This window comes from Diadema antillarum, unplaced genomic scaffold (assembly GCF_040938485.1).
Source record: "Diadema antillarum isolate AM-2024a unplaced genomic scaffold, OU_Dant_1.0 scf00000059, whole genome shotgun sequence".
NCBI lineage: Eukaryota > Metazoa > Echinodermata > Echinoidea > Diadematoida > Diadematidae > Diadema > Diadema antillarum.
The window spans coordinates 221,441-246,172 of NW_027270948.1; the positions used below are offsets into that span (position 1 = coordinate 221,441).

Sequence of the window (24,732 nt, forward strand, 5' to 3'; positions counted from 1 at the left end):
TCTTTCATGACTAAAATTACCCATCTAGACCTTATTTCTTCATGAATTTATTTCATTCAAATTCATACAGTCTTAGTATTTAAAGGGAACACAAACCCAAAGAGTAATGTGGATTGAGTAAAAGCAGTAACATTAGTAGAACACATCAGTGAAAGTTTGAGGAAAATCGGACAATCAATGCAAAAGTTACGAATTTTTAAAGTTTTGGTGTTGGAACCGCTGGATGAGGAGACTACTAGAGGTTATGACGTATGAGAGGACCACAATATAAGAAAATATAAAAGGAATTCCACAAAAATTCACTTTTCTAGCAAAAAGAAAGAGTTCTTGACTAACCGCTTTCAGAAAGCAGGGGGAATAAGTGCTACCCCTAACATATGTCAGTATCAAGTTGATGGAATGTGTAATTTTCATGAAAAATGAATTTTCATTGAATTCCCTTTTTATTTTCTTATATTGTAGTCCACTCATACGTCATAACCTCTAGTAGTCTCCTTACCCAGCAGTTGTAACACCAACACTTTAAAAATTCATAACTTTTGCATCGATTGCCCAATTTTCCTCAAATTTTCACTGATGTGTTCTACTGATATTATTGCTTTCACTCAATCCACATTGCTCTTTGGGTTTACTTTCCCTTTAAGAATATTTTGGAGTAAAAAATCAATAAAATAGAACTAAAACTGTAGCATCAGTAAAGATATAGGCCTACCTTGGTTTCCTGGAGCTTGAATAGTGAGACAACATCAATGGTGCATTTATCAAATTGATGCGAAGGATGAAAGATGGGTATCGAAATCTTCAGAAACACAAATTACAAAATCAACAAAATAGAACAGATAAAATCAGGTGTTTCCAAACAAAAGCAGGGCTGCCAACTCTCACACATTGAGCATGAGACTCACTCATTTTGGTCCTTTCTCACTCTAAAACTTTATTTCATTTGCACACATTTCTATTGATCTCACTCATTTTGACTCCTAAATTATAGCATTGGCCTATGGGAGTCTCACTCTCAACTAGTTTCCAGTGTTGGCAGCCCTGCAAAAGATATATCAGCTACCGAAATTAAGTTGTTTCGAATAAGTATTCCAGCATCAATGCTGTGTGCTCAATAAACGAGGTATGATATTACTGAAATCTGCAAAATCAGCCTCCATTTAGACCAAAATGATTTCATATTTTATGTGTGATGTCTTGCTTCATGTACATTTTACTCCGTACCTTTTTGTTTTTGCTTTTGTTTTGGTTTTACTGACTGCTTGCTTGTTGAAATGCAGAGCTACCAAGTCTCACGCATTCTGCGCGAGACTCAAGCATTTAGGGTCTGTCTCACGATCTCACGCATGGCACCCATTTTTCTCACGCATCTGGTTAAGTCTGCAATTTGGGCCAAAAAATAAGGAGCATAGCTCAAAGGATTAGAGTGATAGTTGCAATTGAAGGTATATTTCCCTTTTGCCTCTCAAAATTAGTAAAAAATAGTCACTTAAGTATGCACCAGATCGCATCATTAAGAGCAAATAATTTAAAAAGCTCCCTACCATGGGAGGGGGACACCCTCCTCGTTCGTGTGCGCATGCGCGCGAGCGCGCCAAGACACCGAGTTATAAAAATCTCACTCATAAAAGTTTTTTGAACTTGGCATCTCTGGAAATGACATTTTCTGTATTTAATACATTGCAAATAGGATGTTGAGTTTTTTGTTTTGTTTTTTTGTTTGTTTTTAATAGTTGTCACAGTCATACAACACTATTTGTTCTCTGATACTCTTCTATTGAAACATACGTGTATAGTATTCCCCGGCGTTCATACAGTGTTATGTGGAATATTTCATCACACCTAAAAGTGCCACTAGACTTTCTGCAGAGCAGAGCAACTCCAAGAAATGGGAAGGGAAAAGGTCAATTACCAGATTATAATTCCTGACAGGAAGTCTACCAGACAGTCACTTCAGCCCCCACTTCTTCTTCTTCTTCTTTTTTAGTTCTTAAAAATTAGTGACTGTTCTATTGGTATGTAGTAAAAATAAGTAATGCGGTGACTAGCACATCTCAGAGTATAGAATGCAAATGCACATAGTCTTCAATCCAGCCGTCCGACGAAGATTGGTCAAATGGCGCGCAGTTTTTGAATACCGAAGAAGCTAAGACTGCTGGCTAGAACTACAGAAAATGGCGATATCAATGGGAGTCCTGTTTCGTGCATTTTCTCAAAAATGTAGAATAGTGCACGTGAGGTAAGCATCTTTGTGAACTGACAATATCGTTTATTGATAATTACTGTACTGCAGGAAGTAAAAGCTACACTTACCATCAAACATGTTCACATATCAATCATTGCTCCCGACTAGTATCCAGTCCCGTGTATCCAATAATTTGTTAGTTAAGTTGTTGCTTACATTGTCAACTTAAACTAGAGATATATATAGTCTAGTCCTGCTTGCATTACAAACCGTCAATTGTTCTTTCAGTTAAGGTAGATAAAAATGGTTTGTGGTAGCCGTTTTTATGTTCCCGAAGGTTTACATTTTATTTATGTTTACGTAGCAGAGCTACTTACTTTAGCTTAGTAAATTTACTTAATTTTTAGAGACACACTAAACAGCTGTGTTGCTGTTGGTTTTAACTGCGACCAACAGCCCCATGGCCATGCGTAATGCGTAATGGGGCTGCTGGTCGCAGTAATGTTGGTTTGTGATGTGCATGAGAATCTATTGTGATTTGACGTGTCTGGTCCAGAGCTACCAAGTCTCACGCATTCTGCGTGAGACTCGAGCATTTAAGGGTCTGTCTCACGATCTCACGCATGGCACCCATTTTTCTCACGCATCTGGTGAAGTCTGCAATTTGGGCCAAAAATAAGGAGCATAGCTCAAAGGATTAAAGTGATAGTTGCAATTGAAGGTATATTTCCCTTTTGCCTTTCAAAATTAGTAAAAAATAGTCACTTAAGTATGCACCAGATAGCATCATTAAGAGCTAATTAAAAAAAGCTCCCTACCATGGGAGGGGGACACCCTCCTCTTTCGCGTGCGCATGTGCGCGAGCGCCGAGACGCCGAGTCATAAAAATCTCACTCATAAAAGTTTTTTGAACTTGGCATCTCTGCTGGTCATGTGTGCTTCTTTAATCTTAGTGTGTCTGTCCTATAAGTCATTATGATTCACTACATTATCACAACGTGATGATGCATGATCTCCCTTATAAAAAGTTTTTGACAACAATGACTTCATATGCAGTGCAAGGCAAGGTTTGCTGGGCTCTGGCACATGCCTCCAGATCCAGAGCTGTCCCAGGATTCAACACTACCAAACGATTTCTGATGACATCCCACCAAAACCCAAACGACCATTGTCAAGCTTCTTTCTGTTTGTTGTGGAGCAGAGGCCCAAGATATTAGCCGAAGAGCCAGGTATGTTGAAACTCTACACAAAACAAAAACTGTTGTAATCCTGCTGTCCAGTGAGTGACTTGTCAAAGAAGTTTTTTATATATTTATCTTATGTGCAAATGAATGTGAATATGTTTCTTTCACTTGGCTTATATTTGTATATTCATATTTGTCTGTCACATGGTGCATTTTCATCACAAAGGCAACTTTACATATCTTACTGAAATTTTATCTTGTCACTTATGACAGCCAGTTCAACAAACACACTCTTTCTCTCTCTAGATCTTCGTAACACAGAAGTTGTCAAAAGAATAGCTGCCATGTGGAAGGAAATGTCAGACTCTGAAAAAGAGGTAAGGCCATTGTGATTTGGAGGAAAACTGAGAAGATTTGTGCATATATGAAATCCATAAGTCACCTTACTTAATAATAAAGGTCCTGTTTACCTTTTGGAGTAGTGATTTAAAAAATGTTCAATATACAGTGAAACCCCATTATAACGAGGTCCATGGGACCGGCGATATTACCTCTTTATAACCGGTACCTCGTTATGACCGTACGCATAAAAAACAAAGAAAAACATAAGCATGACGTCATGCCCGTCAATCAAACTCAAGAACATCCTTTGCGTTGTTATTACACAAGTATGGATCGTTATTATTGAGACAATGAAGGGAAATTATTTGTGAATTGATACGTAAAAAAGACAGAAAAAAGTAGGGGTTGAAATGCGTTAATTCTTTATTTTTCTTCAAAAATCTCTTCGCATAATAGTTGCACATTATGTTCTTGAGAAGTAGGCCTTCACGGCAGGATCATATTCGTGATTCTTTCTACACCTATCTCTTCCTCTAGTATCGAACCATTCTGCAAGAACGTTTCTTCGTTTGTGATTGTATAAAATGCGTTTGTTAAGTTTTTCTAAACACCAGTGCAAATAGAGTAACATACATGCGTTGTTTATCGTAACTTGCGAGGTATGTTATGCTGTTGGTGCCCAGCGGGAATGTGATGATTTCATGAATCATTTCGGCTGTAATCCTGTACAATGTATGATCATTGCGCCCGATGGGATTTAAAAATGCGTTCTTTATTTCCTTCCGAAAATCTCTTCGCGTTTTGTACACACGTTCTTGAAAAATATGCGACGGTGTTGAATTTGGAATGTTGAATTTGGAAGGTTGTGATCCTTTTTACGCAAATCTGTACCTCATAGACCATTCTGAAAGAAAGAAAAATCTTCATTGTGAAATGCAGTGTTAAATGATAATGAACAAACCCAGATTGATTCAAACTGTTAAATGCGTTTGTTTCTTTTTATGAACACCAAACTCAATTAAGTAGATTAACATGCGCTATTCATTATTTTTACGCTACTGTCACCTGGCGGGATCGCGATGATTTCATTAATTATTTCGGCTTTAATCATACACACTCATATTCAGATTATCATTTGTTACATGATAATGAACAATCCCAGATCTACTCAAACTATTAAATGCATTTGTTTCTTTTTCTAAACATCGACTCAAGTAGATTAACATGCGTTATTCAACTATTTTTTACGCTACTGTCACCCGGTGGGATCGCTATGATTTCATTAATTATTTGGGCTTTAATCATATACACTCATAGTTACTAGCCAGCAAAACAACTGGAAGTCGGAACTAAAAATTTAAAGGATATAATGATGAGTTGCACATGCATTCCAATATTATTGTCCATTTTGGCCACCCTTATTGCTACATGAAAAGTTTTTGAATGCGTTATATTTTTTTTTCTCTCGTTGCGCTGTGGTCTGACCTAATATCACGCACGCGTATCTCGCGAAAAACAATATCGAATGATTTTATTCAATAACTTAGTAGGAATAACGGAAGGTATTTCTGTGTCTTATCGCGTGGTTTGGAAGAAAACATGAATTTGACCCCGTTCACATTGCGAGGCGAGGCCGCGGCCGAGCCCGCCTCCATATCAGTGCAAATGCGCAAATGGCCAAATGTGGGGCCAAAATTGGCCGCGCATTTGGCCACGCTCTGGAGGTGGTCTCGGCCGCGGCCGAGCTGCGGCCGAGCCCAGCCTTTTCTCAGTGTAAACGCAAACTGGGCCAAATGCGCGGCCAATTTTAGTCTAGCTTCCAAACCCTCTGCCCGTACTATTTCGTTATTCAGGATATTAACCCCCTCAACGTCGAAAACTAGTATAGTTTAAGGTGGTTTTGTCCTGCAAAGGATTTTTCCTTCGGCAAAGGCCTTTGCCCGACGGAATCCAGTTGGCAAAGGGTCTGAAAACCAGACTATACCAAATTGCGTTTTTTTACAAGCAGAGCGCCACTGCGACAAAATATTGACAGGTTTTGAATTAAAAGCGCGGCCGAGCCCGGCATTGTACACGGACAAAATTGCGGGGCTCGGCCCCGCAATTGAGGCTGGGCTCGGCCGCGGCTCGGCCCAGCCCCACACTGTAAACGGGGTCCTACTCTGCAAAACGGGAAAGAGAAGTGGATAGCGTGAATTTGGTTTTCAATGTTCCGTTTGTTGCATGTTTGAAAGTGTCAAGTCAAGAAATGGAACCTCGCAAAAAAGAAAATGGAATGATTATGATTATGTTATGTGGTTTAGAAGAAACATGAAAGGAACGGTACTCGGTTATTCGTCACTGATAATGGGTGGTAAAGAAAGATAACGGCGGGACTGAAATATGTCTGTTTCCGAGTCTTCCCGCTTCAGACAGTACATGTAGAAATCGAGGTGGGACGGGCACTTGTGCAGTGTGTTACTGCGTTCTGCACACACTATGTAAAACGGGGATAGTGTTAATTCGCTTTTCAATGTTTCGTTCGTCATGTGTTTGAAAGCGGCAGGTCTGTCCTCATTATAACCAGAATTTCGTTATAACCGAACTCGTTATAACCGATTCGTTCTGCCATAGGTTGACACGCAAAGGAAAACGGGACCGACGCGATCACCTCGTTATAAGCAGTTCCTCATTATAACCGAACTCGTTATAACGGGGTTTCATTGTATCACATTTGATGCATATGTGTATGTCTGTTGTACTACAAAACATCTTCCCATATAAAATTTTTACAATAAAGCCTAAAAATAACGAGATGACAGTATTTTCTCAATAAACCGTAACTGTAGACGGTTTAGTCTGGAAGCATTTTTATTATAACTGTTGTTCACATTTTGTATATTTAACAATACTTAACATTGACTTTACTTATTCACATTTTTACAGTAGTTGTTTTTATCCCTAATTCATATTTTAGAATTATTTTAAAGCACTAAAACTGGGTTTTTGTTTCATCTGCAGATGGTAAATTATGCCTTTAATTTTAAGTGTCACCCTATCCTATCCATATAATTTTTTTTCTTTTATCAGGGAAAGTATCACTGGATTTTTTTTTTTTTTGACAAAATGTAAATCAATACACTGGCATCTTAGTGAAGTGAGTTGAATTAGTTACACAAATCTTTCTCCTGAATAGATTCTCATTCTTGAACAGTATTTAATCATGAGATATTCCACCAGTAATGACAGCCGTGTGTGCATCAATATCTTATCTGATGTTTATAGATGGTGCTGAATCTTTCAAATCCATGTCCTCAGGTTTACAGGCAAGAATTCGAGTCTCAGAGAATCAAGTTCCAGGAAGAAATGGAGGACTTCAGATCTCGCCTGACTGATGAGCAACTAGACACCTTGATGGAGATAAGCAGGAAGAAGAGAGAAATGAGATCAAAGCGGAGGCACAGAGCTGTAAGTCAAGGCTAGCTTTCTTTCTGAGATATGATTTCTTTTTCTCATGGAAACCATAGCTTGTCAATAATTCTATGATGTAGCACTGTGCTAAGGTGCAGACGTCAAAAATTGTCGATTGGAACAAAAATGTAGAAAGTAATAAAACAACATACCATTTGATAGTGTTCTGATGCTTATTACCTTTCCCACATGCAGTCTTGTGACAATTCCTAGGACATTTGAAATAAAGAACTGTATTTTAGCTTTTTATTATTGAGTTTGTTATAGATCTTTATCATCCTGTATAGTAAGAGAAATTGTTTAGATGTTGCTCTACACTATTTACAATTAAAATATAAACTGAATTTTATGGTGAGCAACATGTAAAGAAACAGTGAGGAAGTTGTTACATATTGTACCCTTAGAATTATCAGCATTGATATGTTGTATGAGAAAAGAAAAACCTATATCTACAAGTGTGCAAATTGTTAAGTCCCAAATTGAATTCCTAAAATGTTTTACACCTGCATTAAGTGTGACACCGTCTCCTGCAAGATTGATTGCTTTTGTAGTCCTCTCTACATATCACATGTATTACACAGTAGCACTAGAGTAGCAATACTCTCCTTTTTTGCTCTTCTCTTTTTGCAGGAACTGAGAAAGCTGAATAAGCCAAAACGCCCTCCCTCCGGCTACTCACTCTTTGTTAAAGAACATCTTAGCTCAACCCTACGACCTGGGGGAACAAAGACCACAGAGGAGAAACAGGTAGTGTTGTTGTCTGCTGCTCACTGTCAGTTAATAACGTTGTAGTCACCACCATTACCTGGCACCTGGCACATGTATTGTCTTGAACTTAGGCAGTGACAATAGAGTAGCTGTGTGACAGGTGAGCATTATTATAGAGAGGTCAGATAAGAAAAGAATCCACTTTCATAGATGTAAATCGTCAAGTCTTAACTAATGGTATTCATTACCAAATCATCTATGGAATTCCAGAATCATTTTATTGCAGGATGAATTCATTGTGGAATGAACATTAGGAAGACTTTGAGCACATATAACTAGGACATTTTTGGTCCCAAACCAAATACATTATGTAGTTGGCAAAGTCATGTGCCATGTCAAACTGGCAAACTACGATTGAATATTACTCTCTTTAATTGCTTCCATTGTGGTTACGTGCATGCAGTCAGTGACCACCCCCAGTGAGAAGAGCCACCTATGTATGCATGCTGAATTTTCTGAGCTCTGATTTGCCTAGTGCATTCAAGAAGATAATGAAAGACAGGTCCTGTCTGCGACTGTGACATGATTGTTCTCAAATCTAAAGCTATTGACAAGAAACATCCAGAATAAAAACAATTCCCCCTACCCCCCCCCCAAAAAAAAAAAAAAAAAAAAAAAACTGCTCTAAGGACTTTTCTGTAGCATTCTATGTTTTCCAGATCATCAGTATATATTGTGTCAAATTATGGTTTGTATGCTATCCTATCATACCAGAACATGTTCATATAGTATACATTTTTAGGTGTGTTCTAACTCCCCACACAACGAGGGTCCAGATATAACAAGGTAAATTAGCATGATCTGCCTGATTTTAACAGCATTTCCTATATTGATCAACTAAACAGAAAGCTTTGGTCATCTGAATGACAGTACATGGTACAGGACATCTCTTAACAACTTGAAATGGCCATTGTGGCAAGCAACAAGTTTATATAGTCACCTTGTCATAGAACCTGATATTTGATTGGGTCTCTTATAATAGGAACAACTTCATGGAATCTTGACAGTTGCCTCATAAGTGATGCTTCACTTTATTGTGGCTCTTTATCATAAAAGTCCCTCTGCATTCTTTTGAAAAATCCCTGTAAACCAAGTTGTCAAATTTTGTGCATTGCTTTTACTCCAGGCCATGTTTAAAGATGCAGCAGAAGCTTGGAATGCCATTCCAGATTATGAAAAACAGGTAAGTGTGATGACAGAAAGTAAAATGAACTAGGCGCCTTTGCCAAAGGCCGAGGTAGAGGAAAACATCTTCATTATAGTGATAATGAAATGAGATTTAAAATGAAATAACAATATACACCACATATACTAAGAAAATAAAGTGTGTGGAACTAATGTGACCGTAGGGACAATAAACAATTCTTTGTATGAATTCTAGTCTCTTGTTTGCTTTGTCAATATCAGTTATGACAACCTATAACTCATAATGTGACCCTGCACCACAAAACCAACGAAAAGTCGCCAGACATGGATTTTTAGTTAAGGGCAGATTCTGAAAGAGCAGACTCTAAGCTTTAAACTGATGTATAACTTAGTTCAATTGGACTCGTGTAACCTATCTAAATATTGGAAAGAAAGCACACACTCTGGAAAAGTAGGAACTGAGAAAAGAGGCTCTGAAGTATAGGGTCTATTCAATCTTTTATACCAAGCTGTGTTAGCTGCGCGGTGAATAGGAAAAAAAAAAACCAGGATGTAAACCACTGTAGCAACAACAGTGAAGGGATTATCAGATCAAGCTGAAGTTGAGCATGCTCTATCAGCACTTTCTGTCCATGATTAATGCCAACCTTCAAAGCAGTGGCATTATCCATTCAAAAGTTATTGTAGTTGAAAGTGAAGAGTGTGCAAAGGATTTTCAAGAAATGTAAAAGGGCCTTGGCTCTAAGACATACCTGATCGCACTCCTCTACCAAACAATGGTTGTAGAAAAATCGCTGAAAACCATTTCATTCCCATTCATTTTATGACACCAAACTTAAAACTAATGTACAAGAGGAAAAGCTCTTTCAGAAAATATGGAAACTCAAAATTGACTTGGCTGACCTGTTTCACCTTTTTTAGTCCTCGTGTAAAATCAAGGGGTGCAACTTTTTGTTGGTTTTTAGGATGCACAGTCATATATGTTTATACGTTGCCTGACCTACTTAGCAACAAATTGGAGGAAGCTATATAACAATAGGAAGAGAGATGAAAGTGTAATAGACATCTTGCCACAAGGCAAGACGGACAGAAATACCCATGGGCTTGCAGAGCTGAGCAAAACTGATCCAACTGTCCCTATCACATATACAGTTGTACCTGTAAAAACTCAAACTGCGGTAGCACTATGTAATTTCCATAACAATATGTTGACAATGCTGTGTCGTTGCACAGTGTGAGCTCTATGTGATTGTACAATTGTGTATGAAAAACATGGAGCTCTTTCTCAATGTCCCAACTACCACAGTTTTATAGATTTTCTCAGCAATTCTTAAGTGTTGGGAAAGGAAATAGTCATAAGCTCTGATAATGCATTTCTATTATGAAGTGACAATGTTTTCGTCACATAAAAAGGGGGAAATGACATGCAATTTAATACCACATATACACTCTGCCTGTGCCTGCTGCATGGTAAGTCTGCATCACTTAAAGTGAACAAGTGGACACCAAAGGGTGACCCCACAAGACCTCTGATTGTTGCTCAACGAAATGCTTACATTTATATGTGATAAGGAGAGTTGGCATCAGGCTACCTCATCCAGAGTATGAGTCTGTGCTTGCTCCATGATGTTCCCAAGTCACACAGAGAATGCCAGTACATTATATGCTCTTACTGTTCCTCTGGGAGCAAGAGTGCATCCAGTTGGAGACAAAATAGATTACATTTCTCTCAAATGACAAGAAAATGCATTGGGTGTATGGAAAGTATTGAAAAGACTTGGATGGAAGTAATATGTCAGGTTTCAATAGATGTGGTTGGGAATCCTAATATTGGAAAGAAGTAAGCAAAATATGCACAATGGTTATTTCCTGTTACTTTACCCCAATTTATATGTTTCAAGTCTCATATTCAATATCATGTAACGTTAAGTTAACGATGTGGAACTTTTTTTGTTTTACTTGCTGTGAATTTAGAAAATTAGACAAATTATGAGAATTTCTCCTCAACCTGTCAGCAACTTGAAATGGCTTATATGACAATGTAACTTTGATGGCACTTGAGAAGAAGAAAACCTGGATTGTTCTAAATGTTCTAAAAATAGTTCAGTCACTGTTATCGTTCAGAGAGAGATTACATTGAGCCTCTGTTTGCATGTGTGTGTTTGTAGAGATACAATGAGGAAGCCAACCAGCTGTTAGAGACATACAAAGAGGAGATGGATGACTGGAAGAGGAGAATGGAGGAGGAGGGAACTCAAGTTTGAATTCTTACCACATCTCTCACTTTCCCTTGACTCAGCAACATCTCCTTGTCTGAGAGACTTCAGTGCCATCACAGCAGTGCTGTTAGGAGCAACTTCACAACTATGTGATATAGTGCAAGAGATCTCTAACATGTAATATGGGCTTATGGTAGCCTATGAAGTCGGCCAATTTTTGTTAGAAGACAGTTTGCTATGTTTCACAGATGAGTGACTACTTCGGTGATGCATTGCATATGCTCAATGTACAATAAACTACGGTGTATTTATCACAAATATACTGGATGGTAAATGCAAACTATTCACTGATACTAAAATGAGATTGTTCTGTCAAGTTTAAGTACCTGCCTTACATGTTTTTCACTTCATTTTTGAAAAGAAATGAAAAGTGAAAGATTTAGTCTCAGTGTCAAAGCATGCACAAGTTTGCCTATGACACTGACCTGGAATCTTATTGCATATAAATGTATACTGTATACGCATATTATTTAAGGAGTCTAATTTTTCGCAAATCGGGACTTCCCAACAATTTCACAAGTGGTTAAGTGGTTAAATTTGCGATTGAGTTCAGAAATGAACTAAGAAAATGTATTTGTGCATGTGACATTCATGACAAGATCAGAGTTAATAATTTTGCAGGTTGAGAAATTTGCAAATTGCACCTGACTAGCGGAATTTGCAAAAAATAAAAACCTCACAAAATATATGGCATATCCAGTAGTTGTATAGATATACCCTGACTTGTGACTCTGAATTTGCTTTTCAGCCATGAGAATTCAGTAATGCACAGTCCTTTAATTCTTCAGCATGTATCAGCAATCCTTCAGCTTACAGTACCGGTATGATGATTTCACATTCATATTCTATCAATATCAGACCAAACAGATCTTCAGGGCTGTCCCCATACACAGGGTATGATGTCAATCTTGAAGTATTTTGATGTCTCTTCAGATTAATTTGCCAGAGTGAGCGTGACTAGTCACTCACAGCGCCAATTTGTTTCATTCCAAGAATGCAATGTTGCATTTTCAGAATACATTTGTACATATACTGTAACATTGTCAGAGATACAGATGTGAAAATGTAAGTGATACTATGAATAATGGTTTTGGGTATTGATCAACCGCTATAGGAGAAGTGTATCCACATTAGTGCAAGTAATGACATTGCACATAAATAGACTCTATACTGCTGATTTGTTTTTAAACATGGTTTAGGTTAGAGTTTCCAGGTATCAGCTGATCAGACAATACTACATGTAGTACACTGTATGTATTTTCTACAATCATGTCAGTAAATATGCCATGTGATATTTGTTATTACTGGTAAGACTGATGCCAATTTACAAATCAGTACATATTGATGTTACATTCAATTTCAGAACTAAAGGCAACTCTTCCAATCAGTATTATGAAGTCTGGTTTCTAAATCTATATTTTCATCAAAATCTGTTGAACATTAAACAAAGAGATAAAGGACAGTAGAAGTCATTTCTTGTATCTTTAGACATTTTCTGTTAATTTCTGTCCAGTTGTTGGATTCAAATGTACTGAGATTGCCATTTTTTAGCGGTTGATTTTTGCTATGGATTCACAATTATGTCAGGAAAGTAGAATTTTTCTGTACATTGTATATTCAAACAAATACATGTATGTGCTAATCTCTTTGAACAAAGATATTATTCTTGAAATTAAAGTTTTAAGTTAGATTCCTCCTTTGTTGTCGTGTTATTTTGAATATGGGCATTGGTCTTAGTGACAAATATAGATTTATGCTTTACATACATGTAAATACTTTTTCACCTGTCCTAAAAATTTCTGTGTCTACTTTTTAGTCAAATATGCTTTATGATAATGCTCTTAGCTCCTTCCTTAAATAAAATGAGATTTTTTTGTGATATTAAAATTTGTAATGTGAAGAGTCCATTTGAATGATGTGGTTTTGATATCACCAGCAATTGCAGTTGACCTTTGGGAAGTGTAATCAACTCTTCATGTGCTTTGAGTGCCAACTTGTATAGAAAAGCTGTAATGTTGTATGCCCTCTGCAAAGTCCCTGGTACAGAAAGGGTGAAGTCATTGTGACAGAATTCAGGGTCACCAAGTTGTAAAATGCCCTTGTCCAAACACGAGTGATGATCCGTGTCATCCACTGTTGGAGCAAGGGTACTGCAGGTGTACGTACTTTGACAAAGATACTGTATGGTTATACAATGTAGCTGTACACGTATCAGATTTCCTTAACCTCAAGCAGTCATGCTAGTCAATTATCTCAGTGATATTTACATGTGATCTCCATGTTAGAAAATAGTCACAGTTACAAAGTTAAGTGCCATAGTTTTCTTCACAGTCCAAAATTAAGGTCATAAGCATTCTCCACAGATGTACAGTACTGGGTAGACCAGTGTTGTCTATTTCAACCCTCTGTGACAATCAATATTGCAACTAAAGTCTATTTCAGAGAAGTAGCAAGCAAAAGCAATATTTAAAGGTAAGTTATCAACCGATATCTTAGTTCATTGCATACTCCTACATTCTGCTCATCTCCAGCTGCCATCAGTTGCACATCCTCCTGAAATTCATAAGGCATGCGTTTTTTGCAAGATTGCTTGATTCAAGATATGGAATAAAGAAATAAGGACAGAATCTTTTATTCTCTTTGATTTTAAGTCTAGTGTTTTCCAAGTGAATACTAGAAATACATACAGTGTTGATACAGGGCTCGACACTAACGGTGGCCCGGTGGCCCGGGGCCACCAAAATGAAAGTCGGGCCACCAAATTTTAAAAAGGGCAAATTTGGTGGCCCGCCTCGGGTCACCACAATTTTTTGAAAAGTATGTCAATAAATTCGTAACTTTTTGCGCCGGAAATTAGCAGTTAAACTTGTTTAAAGGATGGATGAAAAGGACTGAATGAGTGCCTGTCAGTGAGTGTTGCAAGTTTGTTGAAGTTTAATTTATGAGTAGATATGTCCAACTTCTAATTCTTACTACCATAAAACTTAAATATTTGACTCATTAAAAAAACAGGACTTTTAATGTTTTTTATTGGGTTTTTTTTCAGGACACCAAATTTTTCTCTCGGGCCACCAAAAAATTGAAATTTAGGATTTTGGTGGCCCCATCGGGCCACCAAACAAAAAAGTTAGTGTCGAGCCATGGTTAATAGTAAACCCACATAGTAGCAGTTTCATCAAATTTCATGCCAGATGTCAGATTTTGATAAATGGCTACCAATCTGTTTATTTGATTGCTTCTACCGTTATTAATTGCAGTCAACTGAACATGGAGTGGCATTGCAGTCACAGCGATTAAAAAAAGTCTGGTTTTGATGTACCTAACCACGAGGCATTTTTTTTTTTTTTTTTTTTTTTTTGGGGGGGGGGGAGGGTTTGGCTTCTTACACTTCATGAAACCATGAGTGCACACACACACACACACACACACACACACACACACACACACACACACACACACACTGTATCACGGTGTTCTCTTTGCATGAGTTAATCTTGTGGGTTTTAGGTCATTGCTATAGGTGAACAAAGACATTTTCAAAGAAAAGGCAGTTATTCAAATCTCTGTTTTATTTTACATGTACATGAAAGTGAATTCTGTACCAAAACAGAACTTAGAAAGAGAGAGAGGAAGCTCCTACAACTAGCTGTATGTCCGTTTGCACTGGTATTAGAAAGTGCTGCAAATTCCGATATACCATCCACATTACCTTCTTGGAAGTTCCTCATTACTTTTCTTTCTGTTGTACAACATGCATGCTACATACTGTATACACAGTATGTTTCACGGTGATTTAATTTCATGAATTTGGGGAGTTAACTGATACAGTGCACTCCTTTTATAAGGAAAGGAAGTCGTCGGGACAGGCGGTTTTGTTTTGTTACATCAAACTTTCTTTATAGCCGAACAGAAAAGTATGTAAAGATATATAGATGACCATTTTGGGACCATAACTCTTACTTTGTTGTAATGAGAATTTTGTAATAACCATTTTCGTTATACCTGAAGTGCTCTGTATTCTTGAGATAAACTCCCCAAAACATTACTTCCCACAACACAAACGTGCTATATTTTGCCTCCAAGGCAGCAAATCACCAACTTTTCCCCTGAAGACGAATAAGACAATGAACCAGGTACACTACTTATACATGTATCTCGTTCCATCACTGGTTCTTTATTGCAAATAGCTGTACATGTATGTGTAAAACCATTTGCCAAAATGTCTTGAAAGTCCAAATTTGCAAAATGCCATACTCCAAAAAAATGAATTCATAAACACTTTTCCTGCATGGTCGGCTGCATACTTTGTACAGCATGGAATTTAAAGCCCCAAAGAGTAAAGGGTGTGTACAGTTCTGGTTGAGGTGAGGATTTAGCTTTTAACATTTTGCAAGATATTCAGAAACCACTCTATGAGATGTCAAAGAGCATGCAATTCTAAGGGGTATCAAAAGTTTATTTGATGAAAATCAGTTTTGAAATGGCTGAGATATCCAAAAACAAAGTGAAACAAAGAGATCTACAATGTAATAAAAGGCGTGGCCTGTCGCCTTTAATTGTTATCACTTTTTGGGATATCTCAGCCATTTGAAAACCAATTTTCATCAAATAAACGTGGAATCCTTCTTACATGCTCTTTCATATTTCATAAGAGATTTCTCATTATTTCACTTAGGAATGATATAAACCTGAATCCCAACCTCAGCCAGTACTGTACAGTCCCTTTAACATGGTCTGTATATGTACTTTAACATGCTTGAAAAAGTTGTAGTTTAAATACAGAACATTCAAAATTTTGGACTGCAAAAGTTTGTTGCAGCAGTCTTTGTACAAATTATACATTGTACAATGTATATCAGGGAGTATACTTTTTTCAGTCATTTATACAACACATATCTTTACTCACTTTCTTTTGTCACTTTTATGAACATAACATCAAAACCACCAAAAGCTATACAAAAGTATGTACCTTTGGTTCCACTCGAACCCTGATGTATGGTCTGAGGCAGGACAACTTCTTACAACCACATAGGATATTCTCAGTTGGAATGAAAAGTGTTGGGTTCTGTTTGGAGGCCAAGGTCAAGAGTAAAGTTAAATTTGAACTCGACCACAATGCTCAAGCAGAAAAAAAAACAAAAACAAACAAACAAGAATCAAAACAAAAACAAGCAAAATAGAATAAGGAAATTTGGTTAGTTTCTCTTTTCACTTCTTCACCTGGTGTGGTGCATACATGCCCTGTGCCCCATTTCGTAAAAAAGTTGCTATGATAGCAACTCTTGATGGAATGACAATTGTGATGGTATGTTTACGGCAAGAATCCAGGTTCCTGGTTGGATGTTGCTACAGGAAGTTGATATTCTAGCATAGAGTTGCTATCTTAACATCTTTTATGAGATGGGGGCCCTGTAATTTGATACATGCTATTCATTATCAAATGTCACCTCCCAATGGATTTCGATAGGTACTTGTGTTTAGATAAGCATCCATCCATGGGAATAAATCACCTGTGGCAGTGCTATAGGCAAACAGAGTCACATGGAATATTAAAATGTACAACATGGAAGTACACATTATCACTGTTGAATCATCACTGCTTTGATATTAAAATGAAGTCACAATGGCTTTTTGAGCCTAAGTACATGCTTTATCATTACTCAGTTTTCTTTCAAACACACACTATTGACAAGTCTTTCTGCTTCTCATTCACCAATACACAAACACACACATACTTACGCAAAAATGCATGCACACTACATGTAATCTTTATATCCTGAATTCTAAGCAAAGTAATTAATGCCAGAGCTGCAATTTTTAGTGTTTCATGGTCACACTCTATGCAAACTCGGGTATCTTTCAAACCAAGGCAAGTAAAGCTTCATAAAATGGAAACGAAAACAACAAGCAAACAAATGCAAGAGGCAAAAGTTAAAGTGCATCTGTTGTTACTGACCCTTAAGACCATGGAGGCAAAAAGCTGTTTGCAGGATGACATTTCAGTAAGAGGGAAAAAGGTTTGCGGTAAAACCGGATGTGTCCTTGCAGGGACTGTTGCTTGGCAGAAGAAGAGCCTACGAAGAGGAGAGTTGAGGAGGGAAGTGACATAGGGAGAGTGTAAGGAAGGCAAATAGTGACAATCAGGGGGCAGCGGTGAGCCGAAAGTCAAAGTTGCACTAGTGGAGACAGGAGAAAAGGGGATAGACAGAGTCGTAAGAAAGAATAGAGTGAAAATTGGGTAAAGGTTCGGAAATCATTGAGAGGAGAAATATGAAAAAGAAAAGAGGGAGAGGAGGAAGTTGAAGGGTGAAAAATCATGGAGATAAGAGAGAGAAGCGAGTTTCACAAAACTAAGGAAGAGAAACGCAGCTGGTGAACGATGAGGACTATGGAGCGTGGAATCAGAATGACGAAAGGAGGAATAAATTGAGAAGGAAAGAGGAGTGTCAAGAAGAGATGAGACTAACTATAGAGTTAGACTTTCTCTTACTATATGTCATTACTCTATCTACTCAATGATTTCCGAACCTATATGTACGCATGTTCATGTATAAATGTGCCAATGGTTTATCATATTTCTTTATCAATTCGGTTATCTATCTACTTATACTATCATGTAACTAACTGATGTTATATCTATTCATTCATTGATCATGTCTAAATACAATATGTCTTATAGTGGTTTGAGAAATGGATAGACCACATCTAAATTGCAATATTTTTCAGTTAAATGTACTAATAAAGGTGGCAATGAAAGCCAAATTGAAGGTAATTCTCCATGGAGCAGGAACCTGAATGTAGCTGATGTACCAGTATGTGGCACTCTTTTGATAAAGAGATTCTGAGTGTGATTGTGTGAGTCTCACACCCACCCACCCACCCAGTGATCATTTATTCATGTCTCCCAGGAAAAAAAAAAAAAAAAAAAAAAAAAAAAAAATATATATATATATATATATATATATATATATATATATATATATATATATATATATATATATATATATATATATATATATATATATATATATATATATATATATATATATATATATATATATATATATATATATATATATATATATATATATGTATATCCGCAAGTAGACCAATAATAAATACGAGTGTATCAGACAGGAAGCCTGCCACTGCAGAACCAAGTATGGTAAACTTTTTCCTTATACTCTTTCTGTTGGCTAGACGATGTCCACTTGGCTGTATCTTACAAATTACAGCTATTTGCTATTCTAAATAAATAATTCATAGAGGTCTCTAGAAATTGTGCTATCTACCGACTCCTGTCTGTCGTACACTCTAGAAACCTAGACTCATTTACCTTTTACCAATATTTTTGGGGAAAAAAATGCTAAAAATAATGGCTTTCATGACCATCTTCCATAATATCACAAATAGATGAGAATTATGCAAGTAAAATTGTATTATAGGTGTGTACCAAGCTGTAATTTGTTTAATCCCAAAATGAAGAAGCTCCAGATCTTGGGAGGGGAACAACACCATCCTCTTCCCTTCCCATGTCCCCCCCCCCCCCCCCCCCCATCCCCCTTCCTCAGTTGTCTTGCTCCCTTGCATTTATTCACTCCTAGCCAGTTGAGAAACTTGCAATCTCTGGCTTACTTCAAAAAGACTGTCATGTCAGGTCCAAACAAAGTTTACAGAAAAGAAAATCAATCTCCTGGCACATAAATGCAAATGCTCCAAAATTTGGCATCTTTGCGGCATTGTTGCCAAAGTCCTTTCTTCTGGTGCAAAGTGTCACATGATTCCTTGAGATGATTTCATTTTTCAGCAGCCATGGTTCATCCAAAGTTCAGCTTTTGTTTGCTGAAGACAAACTTTACAGCAAGCAAGATACAAAAGGCCACCAGTCCAGTCCTATACATTGGTGTTGTGCTCTTCAAACCTACTGACAAACTGTAAGAGAAGTATGACAAGAAATGGGGAATTACTTTATTACAATATTTCTTCAAAACAAAAAGACAACTGTGCACACAGTTACGTAGCATGATGATATATATGCACTTAAGACAGTGATATTGATCGTTGACAAAACTTTTTCTTGCCATTAGAACAAAGCAAAGCAAACCATGATATACTTTCAGGTGTGAGTTTCTTCAGTTTGTCTCCCTCTACAAATCAAATTTGTCAAGATCGCAACCGCTGATCTGTAAATTTACAAACATGTCGGAAAAAAGAAACCAGTGGGACTCGAACCTGTCATCTACTGCTTTCCGGGCAGCGACACTACCACCAGGCTGTCCCTGGTTGCCGGCAGTGACACGATGAACATGGAACAAATACCCAAGCTCCGAGATTCCGACATGGTTATGTTAATCATGTTTATCATAATATACTTCTCAAAATATTCCACTGCAATGGACACACATGGTAATGTTTGCATGATATGTGCTGTTCGTTCCCATGTTCTTATTGCTGCCATTTTCCACTTATCTTATGCAATAAAATCAGACGTTGTATTACAGAGACTATGAATCCAACATTCTTGAATTTCAGACACAATGACCGAGATAGACAGGCACACACACACACACACACACAAAGGAAGGAGGAAAATTCTATGAATCCTCTGCATGTCAAAACAGCCCATCCAAGAAATTGCTTAAAATGTTATTTTCTTTCTCTTAACAAATATAAATCAACTTCTCTTAAACAATAAACTGCATGTAGTTGTAATGAGTCCATTTCATCTTTGAGTATCATATTCACTTACAGAGTTGATTCCTGGTAAATTTAGTATAGTTCCAATGACTGGTACTCTTCTCAGAAAGTTGATTGCAACTGGGAAAAATCCTCTGCAAGAAAAAAATTAAAACACTTTATTTACTATTCATGAATGAGCTGTGCACTATTGTCTCTAATCAAATCGAATGGAGCCAAGCTGACAAGAATCTGTGAAAATGGGACTGACCCAAGACAAGTAATATTCACACACTAGTCACATAAGGATTTAACAACGTTAAAACCAAACTTTCTCATCAAGTAAGGAAACTCATGACACACAGTGAATGTTGGTAACTTCAGAGTGACTGAAATACATTGTACACTATGGCATGCAGTAAAATATTGTATTCAGATGCTTACACTCCATATTATAACTTGCAGCAGCCAAGTTTCTGGTAACATAGAAGTTAATGGTACACTCAATGTATTGAACATATTTGAAATAAACAAAAAGCATTCTGTTAATATTCATGAAATTAAAATTTTTCACTAAGGTTAGATTGCATTCTCATTTTCTTTTCATCATTCAATTTGTTTTGATTTTTTTTTAAAGTTTTTACTTGCATACACTGTATTACATATTTGCTATCCAAGATAGAGTTACATATATGAGAACTGTCAAAGAATAAGTGAGTTACAAGTTATTAAAACCTACCCAAAAAGGACAACAAATCCATAGGTTTCAATGATCATGCCAATGAGAGGCCAGCCAATCAAAACAATGACAATTCCTCCAAGGAAAAATCCTGTGCCTTTCAGTTTGTGCGGCTGGAAGAAAAACCTGAAAGTCCTCTCCAATCCGATGACAAATGCCAAACCAACCAGAAAGAGAATCTGTCACAAGAACATAGAACCAAGAATAATAATGATCATAAAGTGAAACAGTATGATGACTCTGGTGAAAATGATTCTTTTTTTTAATACAAATTACTGTACTTCTCTCCAACAGGTATTGAACTGGAACCCAATTCTTATCCTTATTGCATGACTTCATGGTGAAGGTTGATAGTACAGCCATTTTTGTGGATTGATAGTTCACAAAGCCTTTGCACATGCAAGTGGTAGTTACAAGGTTATCCTAATGTTAAATAAATACATGCAACCTTCTCATGTGAAGCATACATGCAGTATCAATAAAATTACTCACACAAGAAATGTGGGGCAAAATTTTCAGTGTAGGCCCAAATACAATATGGTAGATGGACTCTAAAAGCTGTCAACCGAAAGGCTTTTAAAAAGAATGAAAATGACCTACATGTTGTATAATACATCGTATAATATGCAATAATAAACAACAACAGCATCACAAAAAGAAGTTTAGATGCCTGAAAAAGCAGTGAAATTGGAACATACAAATACAGTACACAAATGACGCACAAGTCTGAGTGTGTCAGTTGGAATTGTGTGCATATGGAATGGTATGGAATGCTTAACCCATGAGGCGAAGCAGAGTGGGTTTAGACTTTATTCCATAGTTACCGCATACACCCTATTCCTAATGACACATGAGAAGATATATATGTGCGTCATCTGCTTTATAGAATGGGGGACAATTTTCTTGCCAGAAATCCATTTTTTGATCATTTAACCTGATGGCAAGTTTACTAGATGCATTTCCTTTTGGCTTGCCATAGACAAAAACCATGCATCCAGTAAATTCAAAACATGCATCTAGTAATTACTGGATGCATGGCAAAAGTGCCTGATGTATGGTTTGCTAGCCAATAGGCGTCTCTTACTGATTGCGCAAACCTTTGCTACAAGTGTGCGAACTCTTGCTCAAAGTCCCCAATAATTTGTTTACACTCTACATTGGCTGTTCTCTGTGAGGAAGCGTGCGGCCAATAAAAAATCAACACACAGCTTTTGACCAGTGATAGTGCAGGATTTTGCTAAAATACATGTAATTAGTATTGCAATCGACTTACATTTCCAAGTGCCAGCAATCCTTTGTCAAATAGGAATACCACGCCGAGGAACAAAAAGAAAATACCAAAGCCAGAAAGGCCAATGCCAATCTCTGAAATAAACAAAGCAGGAAAAATGATTATTAAAGGGAAAAAAAATGATAATCTAACATTGCTTGTAAAAGAGATGATGTAGGATTAGGACTGAAAAGGAGCTTCAATGACATTGCCCTTCAAAAATGAAATGTGAGGTATGAATATGACTTCCCAATTGATCACAATTATTTTGTATGACCAGATATGCTAAGGTCAGATAGCAGATAGGCATGAGATTTTGTAGCGTGTTAACAACGTCACCCACAGGAGGGAAGCAACCAAGCACGGGAAAGTCCCACAGCTTCTCCACACAGCATCTATTGTGCAAGAGTTCCAGCTGTGTATGAGGCATATTGTGGAAATAACCTGTCAATAATTTACAGCATCTCCCAAAGAAACAGGTAGAATTGAAACTTTCTTTTTCCTATTCTCAATCTGCCTCCTTCATTCCTGAAGATTCTTGCTTTTGATTATATCTGTAAATTTGATATTTGCTAACTGTTAAAATACACCTCGCCGTCCATTGTCCTTTTTGATGTCATTGTGTAAATTTACCATAGTACATCCCAGGGCAGTAAATAGCTTCCTGTGAGAAGCTGCAGCAGGTTTAAGAGCTAGACACAGTAATTGTATACATTGTATCTTATGTTTCACACAGTGACATGATATGGTTCAAGTCACAAGCACAAGGAGACATTCATTGCTTTAATAATTAATAGTCCAGATACTGATTACAGTATAGACCTTATGCATATGACGTCACGGTCTTACCAACTGAAGGGCGCCCTCCCTCAGAGGGCAAGCGAAGCGTTGCTAGAGCGTGCTTTTACACGTGAGGCAACGTGCATTTACACACAACATCGGTGTTTCTTTTACTGTCTTTTCTATTGCATGTAATCCACAGCCCTAGATCGGCAAATTTAAGCTTGTAGAGCAAAATCGACATTTGAGGTATGCATTGCACTCACCAGATGAATGATATATCCAACATTTTGGTACAATTTTCATGAAAAAAGATGCAACTACCAGCGGTCGTAACAGCTCTTGAACCTATGAATCCGTTAGCCAATCACATGCGAGGTAGATTTCTATGTGTTTTTTATTAAAACACATACCTCGTATGTGATTGGCTAACAGAACTCAAAATGGCGACTTACAGCCAGCGAACAGCGATGTTGCGATAAGGATACAATTGGAAATTTCTGCGATATAACCTAGGAATACTCTAGTTACTGTGAGTATTTCGATTGCACAATGTGAGAAAGTTACCCCAAATATTGCCAAATAATGTGTCATGTCATGTCAAACTTGTTTGAATGTAAAAAAGCTGCCACTGGCCTGGGGACTGGCGGGGGGTGAGGCGATCGCCGGTAACGTACGTAAGAAAGGCATATAAGCTAGCTGCACGCGTGCATTGTCAAGGACTTTGCTTGTCCTCTAAGATGGCGTCGCGATAGGTTGTCAAGCGAGTGATGACGTCAATGCATAAGGTCTATTACAACAAGTCCTCTCTCCGTTAAAAAAGCAATCAGAACTCTCTACATCTAGTCACTAGACACCAAACACGGGCATGCACGGCAACAGTAATTTAATATTATTAACCACATTCAATAGTAAATTAATTTGATTTAATTTTAATACTATAAAGTATAATAGGGTCTAAAATTACATCAACAAACCACACACATCCCACAACTTCTTCATCATTCAACAACAATCTGCCATCTGGAGTCTGAACCTTTTTCTCAAAACCACTGCAGAACGAGCTACAGTAGTAGTAGAATCTAAACGGGTTATACTTAATATTATTATAGCCAGAGGGCTGTGAATAGTTAGCATGCTCCCTGCCATGCCCTGTCCTGGCCTGCTGCTGCTGCATGCTGTTCATTCACACTCAATCACAGGACAGTTAGTGTAGCACAACGTTAATATAGACAGCTGGGACTGAGAGATACACACCCGTCCGCGAAGACTACCATCTGCATCTACAACACGCATTATCGAGATTTTGGTAACTAAATCACTCTATAATCATCCATGAGGTATATGGAACCTTACTTACTTTGTGTATCAGTAACTTCAAACATGGTGTTGACTGTAAAACTACTGGAAAAGGAAGTGATGACGACGACAGGGCCACCTCAGCAATCAAGTGATCGGTGTGTACAGCAGTATGGTGTCTGTGAAACGTCTGTCAAATTGCAAAAACTGCTAGAGACTGTACACCCGGTGTGAATAGATTATGTTCAAACTTTCGCAAGCAAGAGGGTTCCATCATGGAACTTCCATGACATTTGCTCCTTCGACTCCCATGAAATATCTTCACGCTATAAAGCCAAACATAAATTCTACCCAGAAACCTAACCCTAACCCTAATCCTAATTCTCACATCAAACTTAACCTAAAACCCTATCACAACGGTATTCTCTAATCGACGCGCGTATTTTTTTTTTTTTTTTTTTTTTGTTACAGAGAGAGGTGCCACACAAGGGAGTGTTGCATTTTTAGAACTGGATGGGAGAAATATTAGGAAAATTGTCAATTAAAAAACCTATAAAGTGATGGGTTATTGTTTAAATGCAAAGAAATAAAATCAACAATTCTTTAACTGTTGT

At 37.4% G+C, this 24,732-nt stretch overlaps 2 protein-coding genes across 2 annotated transcripts; one reads left to right on the forward strand and one right to left on the reverse strand.

Annotated features, from left to right (window-relative positions):
- The first annotated feature begins 2,102 nt into the window (after positions 1–2,102).
- LOC139715982 (transcription factor A, mitochondrial-like) lies at positions 2,103–11,500 on the forward strand. The gene is made up of 7 exons (XM_071627532.1): positions 2,103–2,239; positions 3,242–3,414; positions 3,676–3,746; positions 7,009–7,158; positions 7,792–7,908; positions 9,056–9,112; positions 11,244–11,500. Exons 1-7 carry the CDS (start codon positions 2,175–2,177, stop codon positions 11,337–11,339), a joined length of 729 nt encoding a protein of 242 aa, XP_071483633.1. The 5' UTR covers positions 2,103–2,174; the 3' UTR covers positions 11,340–11,500.
- A 7,439-nt stretch (positions 11,501–18,939) lies between these two features.
- Positions 18,940–24,279, reverse strand: LOC139715983 (vesicle transport protein GOT1B-like). The gene is made up of 5 exons (XM_071627533.1): positions 24,180–24,279; positions 22,043–22,134; positions 20,770–20,948; positions 20,104–20,185; positions 18,940–19,286 (listed from the first exon to the last, which is right to left on the reverse strand). Exons 1-5 carry the CDS (start codon positions 24,202–24,204, stop codon positions 19,248–19,250), a joined length of 417 nt encoding a protein of 138 aa, XP_071483634.1. The 5' UTR covers positions 24,205–24,279; the 3' UTR covers positions 18,940–19,247.
- Positions 24,280–24,732: the final 453 nt, after the last annotated feature.

Bases quoted from the DNA above. Each gene is read 5' to 3' on its own strand.
- LOC139715982 (XM_071627532.1), top strand. From the start codon at position 2,175: ATGGCGATATCAATGGGAGTCCTGTTTCGTGCATTTTCTCAAAAATGT. The intron at 3,415-3,675 runs GTATGTTGAAAC...TTCTCTCTCTAG, and splicing joins GATATTAGCCGAAGAGCCAG to ATCTTCGTAACACAGAAGTT. The intron at 7,159-7,791 runs GTAAGTCAAGGC...CTCTTTTTGCAG, and splicing joins CAAAGCGGAGGCACAGAGCT to GAACTGAGAAAGCTGAATAA.
- LOC139715983 (XM_071627533.1), bottom strand. From the start codon at position 24,204: ATGTTTGAAGTTACTGATACACAAA. The intron at 20,949-22,042 runs GTAAGTCGATTG...TTCTTGTGACAG, and splicing joins GATTGCTGGCACTTGGAAAT to ATTCTCTTTCTGGTTGGTTT. The intron at 19,287-20,103 runs GTAAGTGAATAT...CTTCTCTTACAG, and splicing joins ATTTACCAGGAATCAACTCT to TTTGTCAGTAGGTTTGAAGA.